The sequence below is a fragment of the Lipophrys pholis genome (assembly GCF_963383615.2).
Source record: "Lipophrys pholis genome assembly, chromosome: 16".
Lineage (NCBI taxonomy): Eukaryota > Metazoa > Chordata > Actinopteri > Blenniiformes > Blenniidae > Lipophrys > Lipophrys pholis.
Genome location: NC_137634.1, coordinates 12147693 through 12166161, shown reverse-complemented (window position 1 = coordinate 12166161; position 18469 = coordinate 12147693). Strand labels below are relative to the sequence as shown.

The 18469-nt window shown below is 40.3% G+C and overlaps 1 protein-coding gene across 1 annotated transcript in view; it reads left to right on the top strand.

The window, feature by feature from the left end:
• ncam1a (neural cell adhesion molecule 1a) overlaps nt 1-18469 on the top strand; it is a 279302-nt gene that overhangs the window by 199631 nt on the left and 61202 nt on the right. Inside the window, exons 5-8 of the mRNA XM_080483150.1 lie at nt 3017-3154; nt 4338-4455; nt 10558-10718; nt 11828-11970. Coding sequence (XP_080339276.1) covers nt 3017-3154; nt 4338-4455; nt 10558-10718; nt 11828-11970 — 560 coding nt within the window. The remainder of the gene's footprint in view (nt 1-3016; nt 3155-4337; nt 4456-10557; nt 10719-11827; nt 11971-18469) is intronic.

The window sequence follows — 18469 nt, the reverse complement described above, 5'->3', positions numbered from 1 at the left end:
TAACTTCAAGTAAGAATATTATAGCTGCAGAGTTACTTGTGTGCGCACACTGAGAGTCACTTTGAGGGCCAAGAAAACCCAACTTCAGGAGAAAGCTCACGTCCAGCTGAGTGAGAGACTTGCTTGAGGTGAAGATACATACCAACAGACCCTGTCAGGCACAAAACGTCAGGATACACGCTGATCACGTTACACACGCACAAGCTCTGATACACTTATACAGTACAAGTCTGTGTTTGTATACACACACACACAAAACTCTCTGCATGCAGGCACAAGTAATATTCTATCCCCACATGACCCACTATAATGAAATGCAACTTTCTCAACTGCCTTTTTGCATTTTTGTAACACTTATGCCCTTATAATATGAGATATTTCTCTTGCATTGCCATAATAGAGATTTTCCATGGTAGGATGTACAGATACGAGGCATTAACAGTAAACGGACAGTGTTCTTTACATCCTGTAGGGCTGCCAGGTTTACGCACGACGATACCCACAGTGACAGAGGTAAACTCCAGCGAAGGCCCTGTCTCTTCGGTGCATCTCATCAGTACATTCACCACCGTGCGACTTGAAAGGAGGCGCCGAAAAGGTTGTTGCTCCTTTCCAGAGAAAGGACGCCTGTAATTAGCTTCGATTTGCAGCCGTTACCATGGATTCAAGTGCTGAGTCACAGTCACAGCAGAAAAACACAAACAAAACCAAAACATGAAAGGATCTATAGAAACTTCAAACCACTCTTGCATTATAATCCCTTTCTCCATTGCTGATCCCTGTGTTCTACACAATTGCTACTTTTGCCAGTAAACAGGCTTTGGAGCTGCGAAGCATGACACAGAACTAAGGTATTTAGCTTTGTTGTTGAGGAGCGCGGGGTGTACGCTGAGCGTACGGATAAAGACTGTATAAGTACACGGCGCTGCAGGAGGAGATTGAGAAGTTTCTGTGGATGTTTGGAAACATTTGTTGCTAACCCGCCGTCATTATTGGAATTCAAGCCATAAACAAGCCGCTCTCTATGACAAGCTAAATTGTCAATTTTTTGCAGCTTTTGGCCTCTTCTGGCAATTAGGGACAAAACAATAGAGGATATCCATATTTTTGTTGAATATTTCTGAATAATTCTGCAAACTCTCGCAGGCGACGGATACTTTCTTTGGATGAGCATGAGCAGACTGTGGTCCAAAACAGCCCTGCTGTAGAGAATTACCCAAAAAGCCCATCTGCTGTGGGAGGTGGACACGAAGCAAGAGACTGGGCTTTGTTTCACACTTGAACTCTGCCTATTTTAACCTCAGAGTCACCCCTCCTCTGGTGACCGCCGGGAAACGCAGAGTCACCACAGTGTTGTGCTCGGCTCTCCTCGATTCTTGGACTCTGGTCAAGGAATGTGTTTTTCGCTGGAAAAACCACTAATTGTGACTGACACTGAAAACTAAAAAGTGCTTATGTAACTCCGGTGAGCTGCAGTTGACCCAACTATTTACTGCGTGTTGACTTGTTGAACCACAAGTTGGATACTGTGATATTTGTCTATGTGATCTAATTTACGAGTTTATTCACAGAATGTAAACACTTTCTTCAAAGGAGCTTTAGACTTGTTGATTTTCTGACTTTACTTTCAGAGTTTTTTTTAGAAAGAAATCACCTCATGCTTTTGCAGAATTACTCACTTTAATCATCCAGTGGTGAAAGTCCCACTAGCTTGTAGTATATCTCCTTGCAACTGAGGGGATTTCCATCCCTCTGGTCAATATATTGAGCTGATGCTGAATGCTTGTTTAAGGCATTTATTTTATAAGGCACAGATAGTTTTTTTTTTTTTTTTTACAGCCAGCAACTATTTCCCCTGCTATGTATAGTTTTATGTTCTAGTTGCAACAAGTCCTAAAAACATTTATCCGAATTTCTATTTTTAACGGAAAATATTAAATTTATTCTGATATCTAGTGGTTTATCCTTTACAGATTGGTTAGAAAATATCATGCCACTCCACCTGTGACTATTGGTCGATGAGTTGTTTTTAATGCCAATTTCTTTTTTTGGAATGTAAACGAGCACAAGTGAAATGTACAGAATACCATCCAGAAATGTTGTTCGAAAGCCCCGGATTTACCTTTATGCTCACACAATCCCGCGGTGATGTGTTGAGGTGGAATTGTTAGTACAATAAATTGCATAAATCTTGAAACTGATGGGAGGAAAATGTTCAATATCCCCAGCCAACATCCCTCTCAGCACATAATTACGCGCATCGGTGATTTTATAGCATACAGGGTTTCTTTACTTTAAACAGCACACTACTCTATTAGACAGGTGGAGAAAGTGAAGCCTCATATCAACCTTTTACCATTGATATTACACTTGTGGCATTGATCTCCTGCTGAGGAGCGACACCCCCTAAAGGATGAGTCAACTTCGTCCCGGGAAACCTATGCTTAATGACTTCCCGGTAAATAGCCACAATATTTAATCCGGTGGCATTTAGAGTACACTCTCGCCAGTCACATATTTTAGAAAGGTGCATTAGTTGCTCGAATTTGGCGCATCTGAAAAATAAACAAATGACTCAGCTTTTTGTCACGAGGCACTCGAGTCTGAAAAAGACTGGATTTTAATAGAAGCTGGAGGCTGTTTTGCCAGAAATGTGCAGGAAGTGACTTTAGATTTATGTTAGAACGGCAAACTCCTTAATGTATGCGTGTAGATTTAGGAGTGTCCGGCTTTACGTTGTGTCGAAAACACTTAAAAAGTCTTGCAACTCTGTGTCTTGATCACCAGGAGTAATCGAGACTCAAGTTTCAAATATTGAAATCCTCTCCCAAGCAGTTCTATGATTTCGGACGTTGGAATGTAGGAAGTAAACGTAACAAGTTGAAAAATAAATACCTATTCCTTGAAAAGACCGTGCTACTTGCCACCTCTGACTATCCTGATACCGATTTGTTAGGTTGTAAGTATGAATTTAAACCGTATGTGCTCTTTTTCCTTTTTTGTTTTCCTGTTTCAGTGCGATTCAGGATTATGTCCAATGGCCACCTGCAGATACGCGGCATCAAGAAGACGGATGAAGGCATGTACAACTGCGAGGCTCGTGTCATGGCCAGGGGAGAAATTGACTTCAGGATGATGAAGGTCATCGTTAATGGTGAGTACTGCGTCTCTGTCACCTGCACGCCGGCCATCCTGCTGTTCGACAAAGGCCTGTTTTGGCTTCACGTTGTAGGTCACAGTAAGTTTGACCCCACAGCAACTTAGATACGGTTCACAAGGTGAAACGAGCTGCCGAACCGCATTTATCTCACGTAAGATATATGAATCAAATGCAGGTGGGAGAGTTCTGAGGTTTATTATATACACATCTATTTTTCTCAGAATGGGTTGTAATTGTTTGTGGGTACATGAAGAACAAGCGAAGGTGGATCATCCTCGTAACTTCCAGTCGTTGTTGAAGTTATCATTTGTCTCGTCAGCTCAAAAAGAATGATCCCTCTATTGTATCCCATACTTTTTCTGATTCTCAAGTGGTCAACAGTCTGAATGTGTAGATACAGATCCTTAAAAAAAACAAAACAGATAGCATAATGATCTGTTGTGAGAGTAGGGAGCAGGTTGAGGAGAAGAGGTCAGAGAGGAGCGGAATGAGGCCCAGTAAGAATAAAATAGAGTGCCTGTGTGTGAATGGGAAAAGGGATGGTGAAGCAGTGATGATGCAAAGTGTGGAGGCAGCGAAGAGATCAGATTTTAAGTACTGTGGTTCAACCATCCAAAGTAATGGAAGGACTGAAAGAGAAGTTAAGAAGAAGAGTGTACAGGAAAGGTGAACTTGATGGAGACAAGTGATCTGTGATAAAAAAAATAAAAAAATAAATAAAAAGGGTCCCCGCTATTGGAGGGGAAAGTCTACAGGGTGTTAGAGAGACCAGCTGTGTTGCGTGGTTTGAAGACAGTGGCACTAACCAAAAGAGAAGAGGCTGAACTGGAGGTGGCAGAGCTGAGGATGTTTGAGTTTTACACCGGGAGTGAGCAGAATGGAGAGGAATAAGAATGAGTACTTTCAAGGGACTGCACCTGTTGGACAGTGTGGCGTGACAGTGAGAGAGGTTGAGATGCTTTTGTATGTATGTAGGAGAGATGATGTAGGGAAAGCGCATGCTGAGGATGGAGCCGCCATGCAAAGAGGAACAGAGGGAGGCCAGTGAGGAGGTTCGTGGATGCAGTGAGGGAGGGAGACACAAGGGATCCACTGTGGTAACCCCGAAATGTCAACAGAAAAGGACTTGATGAATTACACTATCTGCCTTGTAACTTTTGCTATGTTTCTGCTGTAGTGCTTCCCACCATCCGTGCCAGGCAGTCAGACGTCAATGCCACAGCAGACATCGGTAGCACAGCTCTGCTGGCTTGTGACGCAGACGGCTTCCCCGAACCCACCGTCACCTGGGCACAGTAAGTCTGTCACTGCTGTGACTCACCTGCTCTGTTGTGTACATTTCACGTTAACCTCTGATTGGTTTTGAGCTGTAAACAATTTTAATTCAGCATATTTGTTGTTCTTTTTGTTGTTTTTCTCTGTGTTCCTTAATCTTCACCTCAAATACAAAACAGCGGGTAAAAGAGAATGAGTTTAAAGGTCATGTGCTGGCTTCTTTGTAAATCTCCCGTGTTGCCTTTCCAAAAACTTCAAAGTTAACGTGATACAGGAGATCTAAACAAAACAGTTCTACCAAGCAGTTAAAATGAGTCAAGACGAAAATTGCACCCACTGCTAGTAAAATATACAGCATTGTAGTGTTATTGGAGTTGTAGAAATAGAGGTTGTTTGCTGGTTTTATTCATTTGCGAGCAATGGTTGCGCAAGCTGTTTTGCCTCAATTTTCTGCTGGAAAGTAAGGAAAAAGTAGTCAATTTGACCAAAAAACGGTGTTTACCGTGCCACGATTGGAATCAGCTGGAGTTGCATTTATATTTACACATTAGTTAAACAACTCACAAACCTTTCCAAACAAAAGATACCTCTTTTTCTTTTAATCTTTTGTGGAGGAAGAAAGAAAGTTTCACCAGTGACAATTCTATAAGGGTAAGGGTGCCCTTTGGTAACAGGATGCTGTCTGTAGCCCATATCACAAATGGATCAGAAGGCGCTGGTGTAATAGGGTGGAAAGGTTTTCCAGAGGAAGTCATCAGGCTGTTGTTGTCCTGTTCTCCAGCTGCTGGACACAATAACACTCCTCAATGTGATACATCAAGGAAATAACACAGTCAGGTAGTGACCGGAGCAAGATGCAGCCTCGAGGTGGGGTTCGATTGTCGAGCCGACTGATTAAAGGGACCTGAGTTCCTCCGACATCAGCTGCGGTCGTGTGGATTATTTTAATCTAATTACACTGGTCCTATCTGATCTGACCGGAGGAGGTTTTGTAACCTTGTTTATGATCTGATCAACGGAAGAGTTTTAGGGCCACTGAAGAAGAAAAAAAAAATCGGAGGCTGAAAAAAAAAAAAAAACCACCTTCATGCGCTTCAGAAAAAGTCGAAAATCAAAGTCGAGATTATGTTTTTCGGAGGCTAAAAAAAAACCCAACAAACATTCGTGTGCTTCAGAAAAAGTTGGAAATCAAAGTCGAGATTTTTTTTTTTCACGGTCTATCCATCCCTCGTCATTTGCCCGTAGATGTGAAATCACATTAAATCACTTAATTGTGACTATATAAGGTTGCTTACTGCCTATGGACATGAGATTTTACACAAGATTTCCTTGATTAATAAGAAGACATTTCAATAAGCACCCCGGGATCCGTGTCTTTGTCCTTCGTATTCGACGAACTTTCGCGACGGAACAAGGCTGCAGGCTGCTCTGTCTCTTCTCGTCCTGATACTGATGATAACTGCACCGTGTTTATGAGCTAGAGTCTGTCCTGAAGCGTCTTTTCATCACTTCATTAAACCGCCTGATATGCATTTTGAGGAAGCAGTCACACGCGCTGGCATGTGTGGATGGACGGACTTTTTTTTCCAATGTCGACTTTGATTTTCGACTTTTTCTGAAGCGCATGAAGGTTTTTTGGGGGGTTTTTTAGCCTCCAAATTTTTTTTTTTCTTCAGTGGCCTTAAAACTCCTCCGTACTGATCAGAGTCTATGTAAAGGAAACATCTGATTGCTTCTCATTTTTTTGAGCTTTGTGGGCCCGTCTTTGATTGAACCCACTTTCTTGATGCGTCACGCACATTTATTTTTCTTTAAGAAAAGAAAAATGTTAAAAAAGTAATGGAATTGACAAGGCACAACTGGTCAAATCTTTTCTTAAACATATCAAAAGAATAGTTAAAAAGCTGGAGAGACAATTGTGAATTGCAAAAATCCTTCATCTTTGACGTAGATTATAACGGCCAAAGTTACACTGCAATGCATTATGGGATTGATCCCCCTACCTCAGAAGTACACAAACCTTCTCGACCAGGCCAACATTTACACGACCCTTATTCAGACATCCACACTTTTACATTCAAACTCCACTTAATGGCCTCTTACTAAGAGTGTGATACCAGGTGCAAATTCGATATTGAACTTCGCCAAGTTTGGCACCATTTTCTGCATTCTAACTGTCAGTGCATTCAAGATACATTCAAAGCATAGTCTTTCTCCTAAAACATTTTTTTTTTTTTACACAATTCTGATAGGTAGAAAAAAACAAAAACACACTAAAACTTGAATATCACATTTGTTAACTCAAACAAGATTCATTGAAACAAAACTGCCGTGTGGTCAGAGTCCATCTTCTCACAGAGACAGAATAAAATGCAGGCTTTAATCCGCCCGCAAAGGATCAGAGCCCTGCATTTCTAAAACCACTGCACTAACTGAATCGGATAATATGCCCGGTACATATAAACCCACGCATCAATCTAGTCATTTTAGGCAGTGGAATTAATGCAGAAACCAACAGTTTGATGAAAAAATTAAAAACAAAAAAAACAAAGTGCCTTTTATAATATCATATAAGCTTGTCTTTTAAGCTGTTCAGATGTCACACTGTTTCAAATTAAGTCTGAATCATCTTGTTTTTAATAGGACATAAATAGTGTTAACACACTGCAACACATATGGTCCAACAAGAGGAAGAACAAGACGCGTATACTGTTTTCGTTTCCCTCATTAAAAAAAAAGAAAAAGAAAAAGACGAATCAACTTGAGCTCCAAACAATCCCTATGAAAGGGCACTTCATCGCTAACTGGAAGTGCAAATTGCATGTTTCAGGTTTAGCACTCCGCTGGGTCCTGCAGCTTTTGTGCCTCATAATAATATGAGCCTTCTGATCAAGCCCAAGATGAAAGGATACTACCTTTCTAGCTTGTTGGTGATGCTGCGTCCTTCTCGCAGACGTTGTGGCCACGCTCCATCTTTGTGCTTTGAAACCCTTTGAAATTAGTGCAGACGCACAGCACGCCTTTCCAAGAGTTCATGATGTAAAGTGTTTGTTTTCTTAGGCAATACTAATGAATTTGCACGGCGAGGAAACTGTTGTGTGGGAGAAATTATAAGATTAACGGCCATCGCCGAAACAAGTGCAAAAAGCTGTAATTTATTTTATTTTATTTTTAGACGAGACGTCGTCGTTTAGACTGTGGTTATACAACTCGGCACTATTGTGGCAAATGTGCAAGCCTGTGGTAAATCTGTACCTGTTTGCGACACTTGCATTTACATTCAAATGAAAAAAACACTGGAAGCTACTTTTATTAAAACACGTTGTATCAAGGGTGATACATATTACCAACATGAGTTTAACGAGAAGAAGAAAAAAACTGATTTGAAAACAATATTAATAAAATGTGACAAATGTATTCGATTTAGGGCAATAAGCTGTTCCATGAAGTAATACAATGTATTTGAATTTTCTGGGTTTTGATTCTGTCAAAATTTGATTTGTTTTGCTCATAATCCAGCAAAAACCTCAATTTTCCAGTGATGACTATGTCTGATGAGATACTGGTGTATTTAGGATCTGATTTACATACCACTTGGTGCTAGTTCACTTGAGGCATTTCAAAATCAGAAACATGAGGGAAGCAACTCGTGTGGGGGTGGATAGAATTCTACAAACACTGAATATACTAATGACTCTGCCAATCAAAGGCATTAAAATCCTCTAATCAAATCACAACAATTTCAATCATCGGTCGGAATTTTATTTAATTCTTTTCCCTTTGGGTTAACAGGGCAAAACACTACTGAGGTTTGCTTTGGTTGAATTAATTTTCTCAACTTGTAAATAGAAACTGGAAAGGACAAGATCACAGTAAGATGTAAAATGCTGCTAAAAAACGGTTTTCACTCTTCTAATGCCTCCGCCTTTCGCAAACAAGTCTTATTTGTATTTTCTGACCAAGTGCAGCACATTGGTAGGATAACATCACCTGCAGTTATAATTAACTGTGTCAAAATGTCATATTTTTAATGATTCATCCACATCTTCCTGTTATCCTCGCCCCATTGCTTTGAAGGTCTTTATCAGTGTCACTTCAGTGCAATCGGTGTTTCTGGAAAAAAAAAAAAAAACACCAGCTCTTATTTACATGGCTGCGAGATAGACACTTGATCATCATCTTGCATCAAGGTTAAATGTACCAAAGTGGAAACAAAAGCAGTCACAGTCACATAAAGGAGCTCAACTTCTTCTTTGTTGAGAGAAAAATCATAGTGAAGATTGCTGAGAAAAACCTGCTTCAGAAAACAAACAAGTGACATTTTGTCCTTTAAGCAAGGTACACCCACTACTTTAAAGCTGTTATATTCAAGTACAAACAATAGTCAGAAAATGCTAATATTGAGAAGCATGAAACAGGTTTTACAATGAGCCTCAGTTAAAGGGGAGTACTGTGTGCATCTTCGTGAGATTTCTTGTAGGTTTATTGGACCTCTACATGGTGAGCAAACCTCCGGATCTCCAGATTACTAAAGGCTGTTCAGATAATCTACAATGTACAGATAAATGGCATCCTTTATTTGGGGCTCGTGATCAATGCTGATTTCAGAGAACTTGTGGTGCACATTCACTTTTTATCATGCAGCTGTTTGCTCAATGTACTTTCATATTTGTGTTGCATCATTCATTGCCATCACGCAGTGGCGCCCTGCTTCTGTGGAGAGGAACCTTTACATAAAGCTTTTTTTTTTTTTTTGCCGATACGTGGGTAAATAGGAGTATTGAACTGGGATCTTGCTTGCAGCTGTCTTCCATGCAGCAAAGCCGGTGTGTGATTTGGGTGTTAAAGCTGCCAAACTCGCAGTTCCTGGCCAGAAGAAGGTTAAGACAGACATTGAAGGAGTTGTGAGGACAGATGGGTGAAGCTGTGAAAAAAAAAAAACTGAGGTAAAGCTCTATTTGTTCTGGTTTCCTAGTGCTGCTGACAGGGGCTGTCATTCAATGTCTACTCGCAAAATGCTCCAGGATCGCTTCCACACTCGGCATACAAACACTTAATTCTTTACAAACAAGAGTCTAACCTCTAGTGAAAGCTTCTCAAGAGTAAAGGCGTGCTTTCTCAAAACGAAAAAAGGAAAAACATGCTTCATCATCCAGTTGGCGCGTGACCTTCTCCAAAACACAGATGTAGGGGCTAAAGGACAACAGCAGCAAACAAAAGCATCGGCAATGTCGGAGAAGTTGTTGTTGCACTGAAAACAAAATGCCAGGTTTTACAGTGAACAAGATCGCTTCCTGGAACAACAGCGCAGTAGTTTTGGGGCAGTGAATTTGGAGGAATCACATTTACAGCACATTACTGAAAAACTGCTCTAAAAACCCATAAGTAAAGTAATTAAAATTACAGTAGTAATGATACTGACTGGTATTTTTTATTGCACATTTGAGTTAACGCTGCAATTCAAAGTGCTTTACATAAACAAATAAAACACTAACAGTAAAATAATAAAGGATACAAGTCAGGAGAACACAATAGGTTAATATTGGATTGCTTTCCTGAAACCCATAAATCTGTGTGTCATCTGCAGTCATAGCAAATGTTTTTATCCAAAGTCCAGGATATTTCTCAGTGAAAAATCACAGTCCATGTTTAGTATTTTGAAATTATGTAAAAAAAATTCTGTCACGGACTACTTCAAAAGCAAAACACGTTTACAATAAGTACAAAAGCAGCACAAAATGACTGCGTAATGGTGAAATGCAACATAGTAAGTTGCTAGTAGTAATTGACAAGTCATTTTATTTCAAAAAGGGCCCGAAGCGGTAAAACAGTTTCAATGTTGTTTACAAACCTCTAAAGAAGCTTTTCTGTAAATTTGACGTTAAGGTTTTTTTTTATTTATTCATTTATATATATATTTTGAACAGCATTGCACACAGCACATTAGAATTTTTTTGGGCCCTGCGTTCCAGCTCCCTGCTTCATGAGATAAAACTTCAACTTCAACTTCAGTTCATTGTCACTGGGTTAAGAAACTTATTTGTAGGCCCCTCAAATTGTGTCAGCAAACACTTGTGATATGAACCCTTGTCTTCTCCTTCTTTTTTTCCCCTCTGCTACAGTAACAACGTTGTCCTTGAAACGGGTGATAAGTACAGCCTGAACGAGGATGGTTCAGAATTGGTAATAAAAGATGTCAAGAAAGTGGATGAAGGAGATTACACTTGCATTGCCAAGAACAAGGCAGGAGAGAAAAACGAAGAAGTCAGTCTGAACGTGTTTGGTAAGAGAATAACTCCATTCCTCACTCGATCATATAAAGAACACCATGACTCTTTTTTTCCCCCCCTCTATGGTCTTGTCTGCTTTACTTATTGACATTTGCGGTACGCTCCTACAGCTTTTCGAGAGCTTGTGTGTGAGGGTACACAGCGTGAAGCATACAGCGTGTCCTATTGAAAAGTAATTAAGCCACCCCTTAGGACTTTCAAAGATATGCCACTCTCTTCATGAGCAAATTATGTAGTCAGGAGCTTGTGGTTCTTGTTACAGGTCAATGGGGTTTTATACTACCACACTAATAAAGCCTGGCATCTAGAATAACAGCCGAATATTAATTAGCTGTTTCAGCTTTTTGTGTTACCAGCTGACCTGTGTGTGTACCTGTGTACGATGGAAAGCGTAAGTGTTGTGCGAGTTACTATTTTTATTTTAATTTTTTTAAGTGTTTACTCATCCCTGTAAAGAAAAGCTAACTTGGTTCTTTTTTTAAATGTTTTATTTTTTTTTTTTACCTTTGGCCTGTCTACTTAATGTGCACATATCTGTATTATTGTAATGTAGCAGTGACATATTAGCCGAGCCGTCAGCACAGTGTGGTTCACTCTCCTGACTGATTCGCTCATTAACTTCAGCTGAAGTTGCATCTGTTATTTGTATAAATGGATGCTAGCACTTCTTGAAGGCTCTAATATATCCTTGTCCCCGAATGCAGTGCCGGTACTGTGGTTACAGTCTAACGGACGTAGTAATGGGGCTGCCGTTCAGTGGAAACAGCAGTCTCAAATGATGCTAATGTTAGCGGCGAGCTCAGGGATCTGGGGAGAGAGAGATAGCGGCTGTGCAACTTCACAACTGTGTTGATGCGCGTCAAGAGTGAAATTGAAGTAACTAATATTCCCAAGTATCAGTAAAATTACAAAATTTTCAGACCTTTCAAGCTATTTTGGGCAAGTTTTAGGGCAAATGACTTTTCCTTACGGTATACAGTATAAGCGGTTGCTATCGAGTACTTGTCATACACTGCAATTTCTTATGTGAGCCTTTTTGCTGTATTCCGATCGACGTCTTGAATGTCATGATTACATAATAGGTTCTTTCTTGTGTCTCTAGTGCAACCCAAGATTACCTACATGAATAACCAAACCGCCTCAGAGTTTGACGATGAAGTCACTTTGACCTGCGAGGCCGCCGGCGACCCGACGCCCGCCATCTCCTGGAGCTTTGGGAACAGGGTGTTCACTGAGGGAGAGCAGGTACAACTTTTCTTGGCGCTTCATGTCCTTGTTCGAAAAGGTTTGCTTTCAAGACCTATTAGCTTAAATTTTATATTTTAATGCGACATTTCTTTGAAACGACACGGCACCCTTTCGGAAGAAAGACTAATGAGGACCACCCTGGGAAATATTGAATTTGCAATCTGGGTTTAGCGTTAAAAATCTGGACTATTTTTTGGAGCAAAAATCTTAAGTTCTTATTACAGTAATAGGGGTCTTTATTTATGTTCTGGTAAAGTCAATAATAATAAATCATGTTCATTACCATATATACACAAGCCCCGAGCTGGTTAAAACGCTTGAAATACACAATGCTAAAAAACTGTTTCTATTTATCTTTATGCTAACGCTGTTACACAATCATTTATTTGTATATTCACAAGTCGGAGCAAATAAGTCACGAGTGCAATATATTTTCTTTCTCATTGAGTCTGGAAATATATTTGCGTCACCGAATTTTCATCACTTTCCATCTCAAATCATTAATAGTCAATGAGTTGACCAATCCGGTGAAATTAAATTACATAACATAACCCCTTCAGGTGTAAAGTGATCTGGGTGATGGTGCTCAGACTGCCACCCCCGCGACCCGGAAACGGATAAGCGGAAGAAAATGGATGGATGGAACCCCTACAAAAACTATTTATTCATACTTGCAGCTGTATTTCCTCATTGTGATACCTGGATTCAACAATTCAACGTGTGCGTTTTAATCTTGAATGCTACTGGGGAGTACAGGCACTTTGCCTTCGAGCCAATAATCCAGGCAGCACCATGACGTGCCTCTCCCCGGTGCTGTTAACTGTATATCTAAAGCACAACACCCCCTGGTAATCATTTGCATTTAAGGGGTTTTATTTTTGAGAAATTGCTTTGAAAACATGCTCATTGCAAATTCATAACAAAATAAGTGGGGATGAGCTGAAAAAGCGAAAATGATTTCAGTGACATTAGCCTAATTATTGCTGTGAATCAGATTGTTTTGGAGGCCTGTTGTGCTATGCTGGCAAACCACTGTGATAATCCACCCTGGAAATGAGTGGGCACTTTTTCTCTGGCTGAGCACAAACTAAGTGAAGCAACGGTTCACAACATCACAGCCATACTTAGGTGTACACCCTCGGTTTTCTCCTCATGTCCTTCAGGAACACCGGCGATAACACTGGATGAAAGACGTGTTAACAGAACATGGTAGAAGGCTTCGTAAGACGTGTGAGCTATGGATCCTATTGCTGTGCATTTTTCTCCTTTACAGTGGTCACGGCTTTCTGGCAGTCGCCAAGGCCGACAAGAGGATCTCATCCCAATTCTATTGTAAAGCTCTTATCAGCTCATTAAAATGGTATAATTTTGAGAAATCCATCTTAACGGCCTATTCTGACAACATGCATCATGTGAGCGGCAGACAGATTAGTCACTTCAGAGGGGTAATTTTCTGCTGTGAATGCAGTAAACAGTATTAAGATAATTACCTTGCTGCCTCTAGCAGGTTTGCCGATTCAACAAGAACACTTCATACACTTGGCTCGTGCTTCAGCTCGGATTAGATACTGCTAAAGTTATAATACATGTTCATTAGACTTCTAATGGCAATAATAGTTAGGGACTATGGTTTTCCCACACATAAGTTGTTCATAATGACAAGAATAACTGGTCTCGAGGGACATTTGCTGCAGGGACATAGGAAAATTACAGTATTTGCCATCCAAGCATTGAATAATAACTGCAAGCTCAGAGACTATTTTAACCTTGAGCTCGGTGCACATTTTGCCTCCCTGTCATATCCTCACCAACATTATACTGATTTTTAATTAAGCACGAGATAAGCTGTCCTTCATCACCACTACCGGCATTCAGTGGCACATAAAATCTCAATGAGACCGGCTCCCCGTGCGATGCTGAGAGGTCCAAAGAGGTCTTTTTTAATTAGGAAGTAACTGCTGTGAAATATGCTTTCTCACTGAGAAATTAGCAATGTATAAACATTCTGTGGGTGAAAAGTGGTTGGGAACCAAGGCTGTCATCTTGCATTATCAGACACAGTAGTTCTGTGCATGTTTGAGGAGATGAAAGCATGTAATAGATGGACTATGCTGGGAGGCACATATAGTAAATGCAGCAGAAGCACCTGTCCTGTTATGTCCCGAAGGACCTGAGAGGGCCCGGTTGCAGGATATTTGGGCCATACTGGCCTACTTTAAATAATGTGCTTTGTCAGCTAGCGCACTATGATGAATTATATCTCAAAGCCACAATGTAGAAGATTTTTTTGTTTTTTAACAAAAATGTATTCCTAAGAAGTGAACCACTGATTGCAGGTTAAGCATATGATGCAAATATATGATCGATCATGATTTTATTTATTTTTTTAATATATAATTGACATTATTAACAGTATCCTCAGCTCCTACTAGCATTACCTCAGAAGTAGTTTGTTGACTTCTGATTTGAGTCAATGTTCCTTAATTGTTATGCACTTGTGCTTCTGATTTCACAGAGCAGAAATCAGAAGCACATATGCATAAAAACACAATCTTGGGCAGTAGGGTTCCATCCGTTAATGTTGGCATGCAGAACATGATTGCCGATTGTATGGAAACATACAATGTCCTGCAGTTCAGTACAATTGCAAAGGTTGATTATAAATTCACAACAAGTGCAAAGTTGCACAACGCGCAACCTTGTACCAACTGAGGCTGAGATAAGCCTCTATAGCAGAGGGTTCATGCACTTTATCTGCCTTCATCCATGAAAACAACACTTGTTAGTATATTGATATAATAAGAATCACACTTGTTTCTACCGTATAGTGCTAGCTCAGTATCAGAGCTGCAGCCTGCATTTGTGGTGGTGGACAGCCCAGAGAGAATTTGGAGTTTTGACTCAGCTGAAATAGCCGTCGTTTCCCCCATTAAGTCCAATTTATCACTGCCAATCAGTAAAAGCATGCACGGCTGCATCGCCACTTACTGAATCTTATCATCCACCTGCAAGACAGGACTTGCCTGTCACCATCCACACTTGTCACTAAATGTCCTCCATTCACAGACTGTCGTCGTCCGAGTCATCCCTATCTGTCACTGTCAGATCGATATTGATTTAATGTTGCTGTTCTCACAAAATCCGGATGATGATTCGGTAATAGCTGTCACTAATTTTCATTGGGTCGTCATTCACCGGTGGTTCCCTGTTTGCCACGCTCTGTGTTCCGATCACGATTGAGCTCCAACGTCACAACAGCCAGACTCCAAGAGCACCGACGCATTTATAATGATGTGCAAAGACGGAGCAGTCATATTACGGGCTGCTATTGCAGCTATTAAATATCCATGTCTTGCAAAAAGTATGGCTGATGCTGTCATTGTGTCTTTTCTGAAGAGGGATGTTGGATTCCATCTCACATTCGCATCACGTGTATTTTTACACCACATGATTAGAATCTGTAGGTAGCTGCTGTTAATGGAGAATGAGTACAAGCCAGTGTTCTGCGTCTCAATGAATGTGTTAATCAAAACACAGAATGCCATGATGAGAAAACGTGCTGATTAGGAAAACAAAGTCTCTGGGTGCCAGTAGCTGTTCACTTATAATTAGTTTCAGTGCCTTGTTTTTCCTTAGCGTGCTTCTAAATTCCCTCTTATTACACCACATCAATTAATAACCCACCGAGAAGGCCCCCTACTGTGCTCCAGTTTGGCAGGATAACCATTCCGGTTACTTCCCTGATTGCAGTTGAACTGCCTGCACTGAAATCCAGACCTCACCATAACAATCCTTAAAGTTAATGAAGCTTGAAGCAGCCCACATGGAGGGTCAGTCCAGCCCAATACCAATCAACGAATAAGATTTAAATTCCTTTACCGTTCAGGTAATACTAGAGATGATAATACACTTTACTGCTAAGGAAGTAGTATTAGCATCAAAGTAATACTAAAGGGGTGAGTTTTTTGAATCATCATGCACACAAAAGGCGACAGAAGAATTGTTCTGTAGAAAATGTCATCAGATTTTTTTTGCGTGGAAAATGTCAGCTTGTTTGTGATCATTTTTCTAAATCTCAGTTGTACAATTTGCAGTAAAACAAACTGAACTTGTGTTGTTGTCAAAATGGATTATTTTCCAATTAGGGACCCAATTTGATGTCAACTGGCCCAACCTGTAGAAGAAACGAACGACGTAGTAAAATGAGCATCTAATGTTTTACAGTAATTCATTGAAAATTTATTTAAAATATAGAGCTTTTTCAATTTAGAAATATTGTCTTTGGCCTCTTTAATGCTTCTTTTTTTCATAAAACTGGCATTTATTTACACCGAATTTAAATTCTTGAAGGCTAAAAATGAATCACTTAATGGGGTTGAAATAGAGATATTAAATAGTGCCTCCTGAAGGGTTACTTATTCATATTTGTTGTGCTTTTATCAAAATCACATGCAAATGTTTGCATGTGTAATCGTGACTTTGAGCCAAACGTCAGTTGACTGATTTTACTTCTGTTCTGAAAACCTCTTTTAACCTTGAGGTGGGTGGATACATTTCAGTAAGCATCATTAAATCCTTTTCTCAGATTTAGGTTACATAACTACGGCATGGGAGCTTAAACAATAAAACTCAAAGTTCAGCCTGATGAATTACATGACACAGCAGCCACTGCAAGTATTGAAGTAAATCTGAAGGGTAGAAAATGTAATGAGGTATTTTATGGGCTCAGATGTTTAAAAGAAGAAAAAAAAAAAAACTTGTCCCTGGTTTGGTCTTTCATGAAATCATTGCACATCTCCTGCAGGTAAATCCACTCATCCCGTGTGGATCTCTTGTAAAAGCTCACTCTGCTCCACTGTGTCGCTCTTTGTCTCTGCTTCCTCTTTGTCCTCTCTAGGCCTCTTGGACCCGACCAGACAAATACGAGGTATGGCTACTAAAGATCGTAGCCTGACTCTAGATGTGGTAGCCTAAACTTACACTGTAGACCACCCTCTTACCCCCCCCATCCTTCTATTGCAGAGCAGAAGTGTTACTATTTAGTTTAACCTGTGCTTAATGTGTAGACCATTAGACACATAGTACAGTTCATTTAATCCATTTAGTTCTAGTACATATTTAGACATGCTCTATTTACTTGTCCCTCTTTAGTTTCCTCAAGAATGTTTCTTCTCGAGACACAGACACACTCACAGCATCTCAAAGTAGACTTAAGTAGTACCATTTGTTCGCCATATCGCATGCTGTTATTTCCCGCGGCACGGTCTACATATTTCTCAGACTTTGCACGATTCCGGGGGAAGAAAAAGATCCGTAGGTTGTGTTGGTTGGTCGAGCAGCGGCTCTGCAACCCTGCATAGAAAACACTGTCTGCTCTGCTTTTGGGTAAGCCATGACTCCTAACACGCCAGGCTGTACTAAATCTTAACAGAGTGATTTTTAAATGGTGTAAGTTCCTGAAACGGGCCAGACGTCTGCATGGTTCCACCTCAGCCACACACTCTGCAGTCGCTGCAAAAAGCACGGACGTAAGCAAGCAAATAGTTTTGTTTTTATCAAGGTTTTATAAGCTATATCCCCAATGCTTCTGTGTCCAAATTCTCAAACGATCAAGGTAAATGGATTATCTCTATCTCTTGCTTTGCGGCGCCTGTTATATCGTGTGGCTTCAAGAAACATGCAAATCCTGGTCCTCCACAGATGGAACATATGCTACATCACAAGCTAACGTCACTCGCTGCCACTTAAGATTTGAAAGGACTGAAATTAAGTAGTTTCATTTCATCTGACAGACACACAATTCTGTCAAGTTTGTTCCACTGAAAAAAGGAAAAAAAAACACACACACACACACACACACACACACAGGTTGCATCTGACTGCTCTTAATTATTTCACTTGCTAATGACATCACTTTGGGGGCTTTGAATTACGGCTCGCATAATCTTTTGAAGGTTACCTCAATTATTGCATCACGCAAGACTTTTTAACATGGTGTTATCCCAGTGTGTGACCATTATCGTGTCACCTTCATGAACAGTTGAAGAGATTTCAAGTTGTGTGATTTATGGCTCGGCGGATCACAGCTGCGTATTATGTCAGGATTTTATTCAGGATTTTATTCTGCGACTGAGTTTCACGGCCATGGACTTTTCTTTTTTCTTTTTCTTTCCCCCTTTAATACTTCTCTGAGCGTACTGTTCACGCCAGTGGCTGAGTGTGAAATTTATGCAGAAAGTCACCTTTTTCTCCATTTCAATGGGCTCCATACTACAAGTTATCATTCGGTGCTTTCATTATTCCATGACGTTGTTTTCCTCTGAAGGGTCCTTCGCGTTTGTGTGCAACTTACTACTCCAGTATATATATTTCTCGCTATATGGCTATCATTCACAATGTCTTTAATTTAGGATGACTGTACACCTCTGTATCTTCACAAGGTGAAGAGGAAAGAAATTAAATTGCAACTGGGGAATGAGCAAATAAGACTCATTAA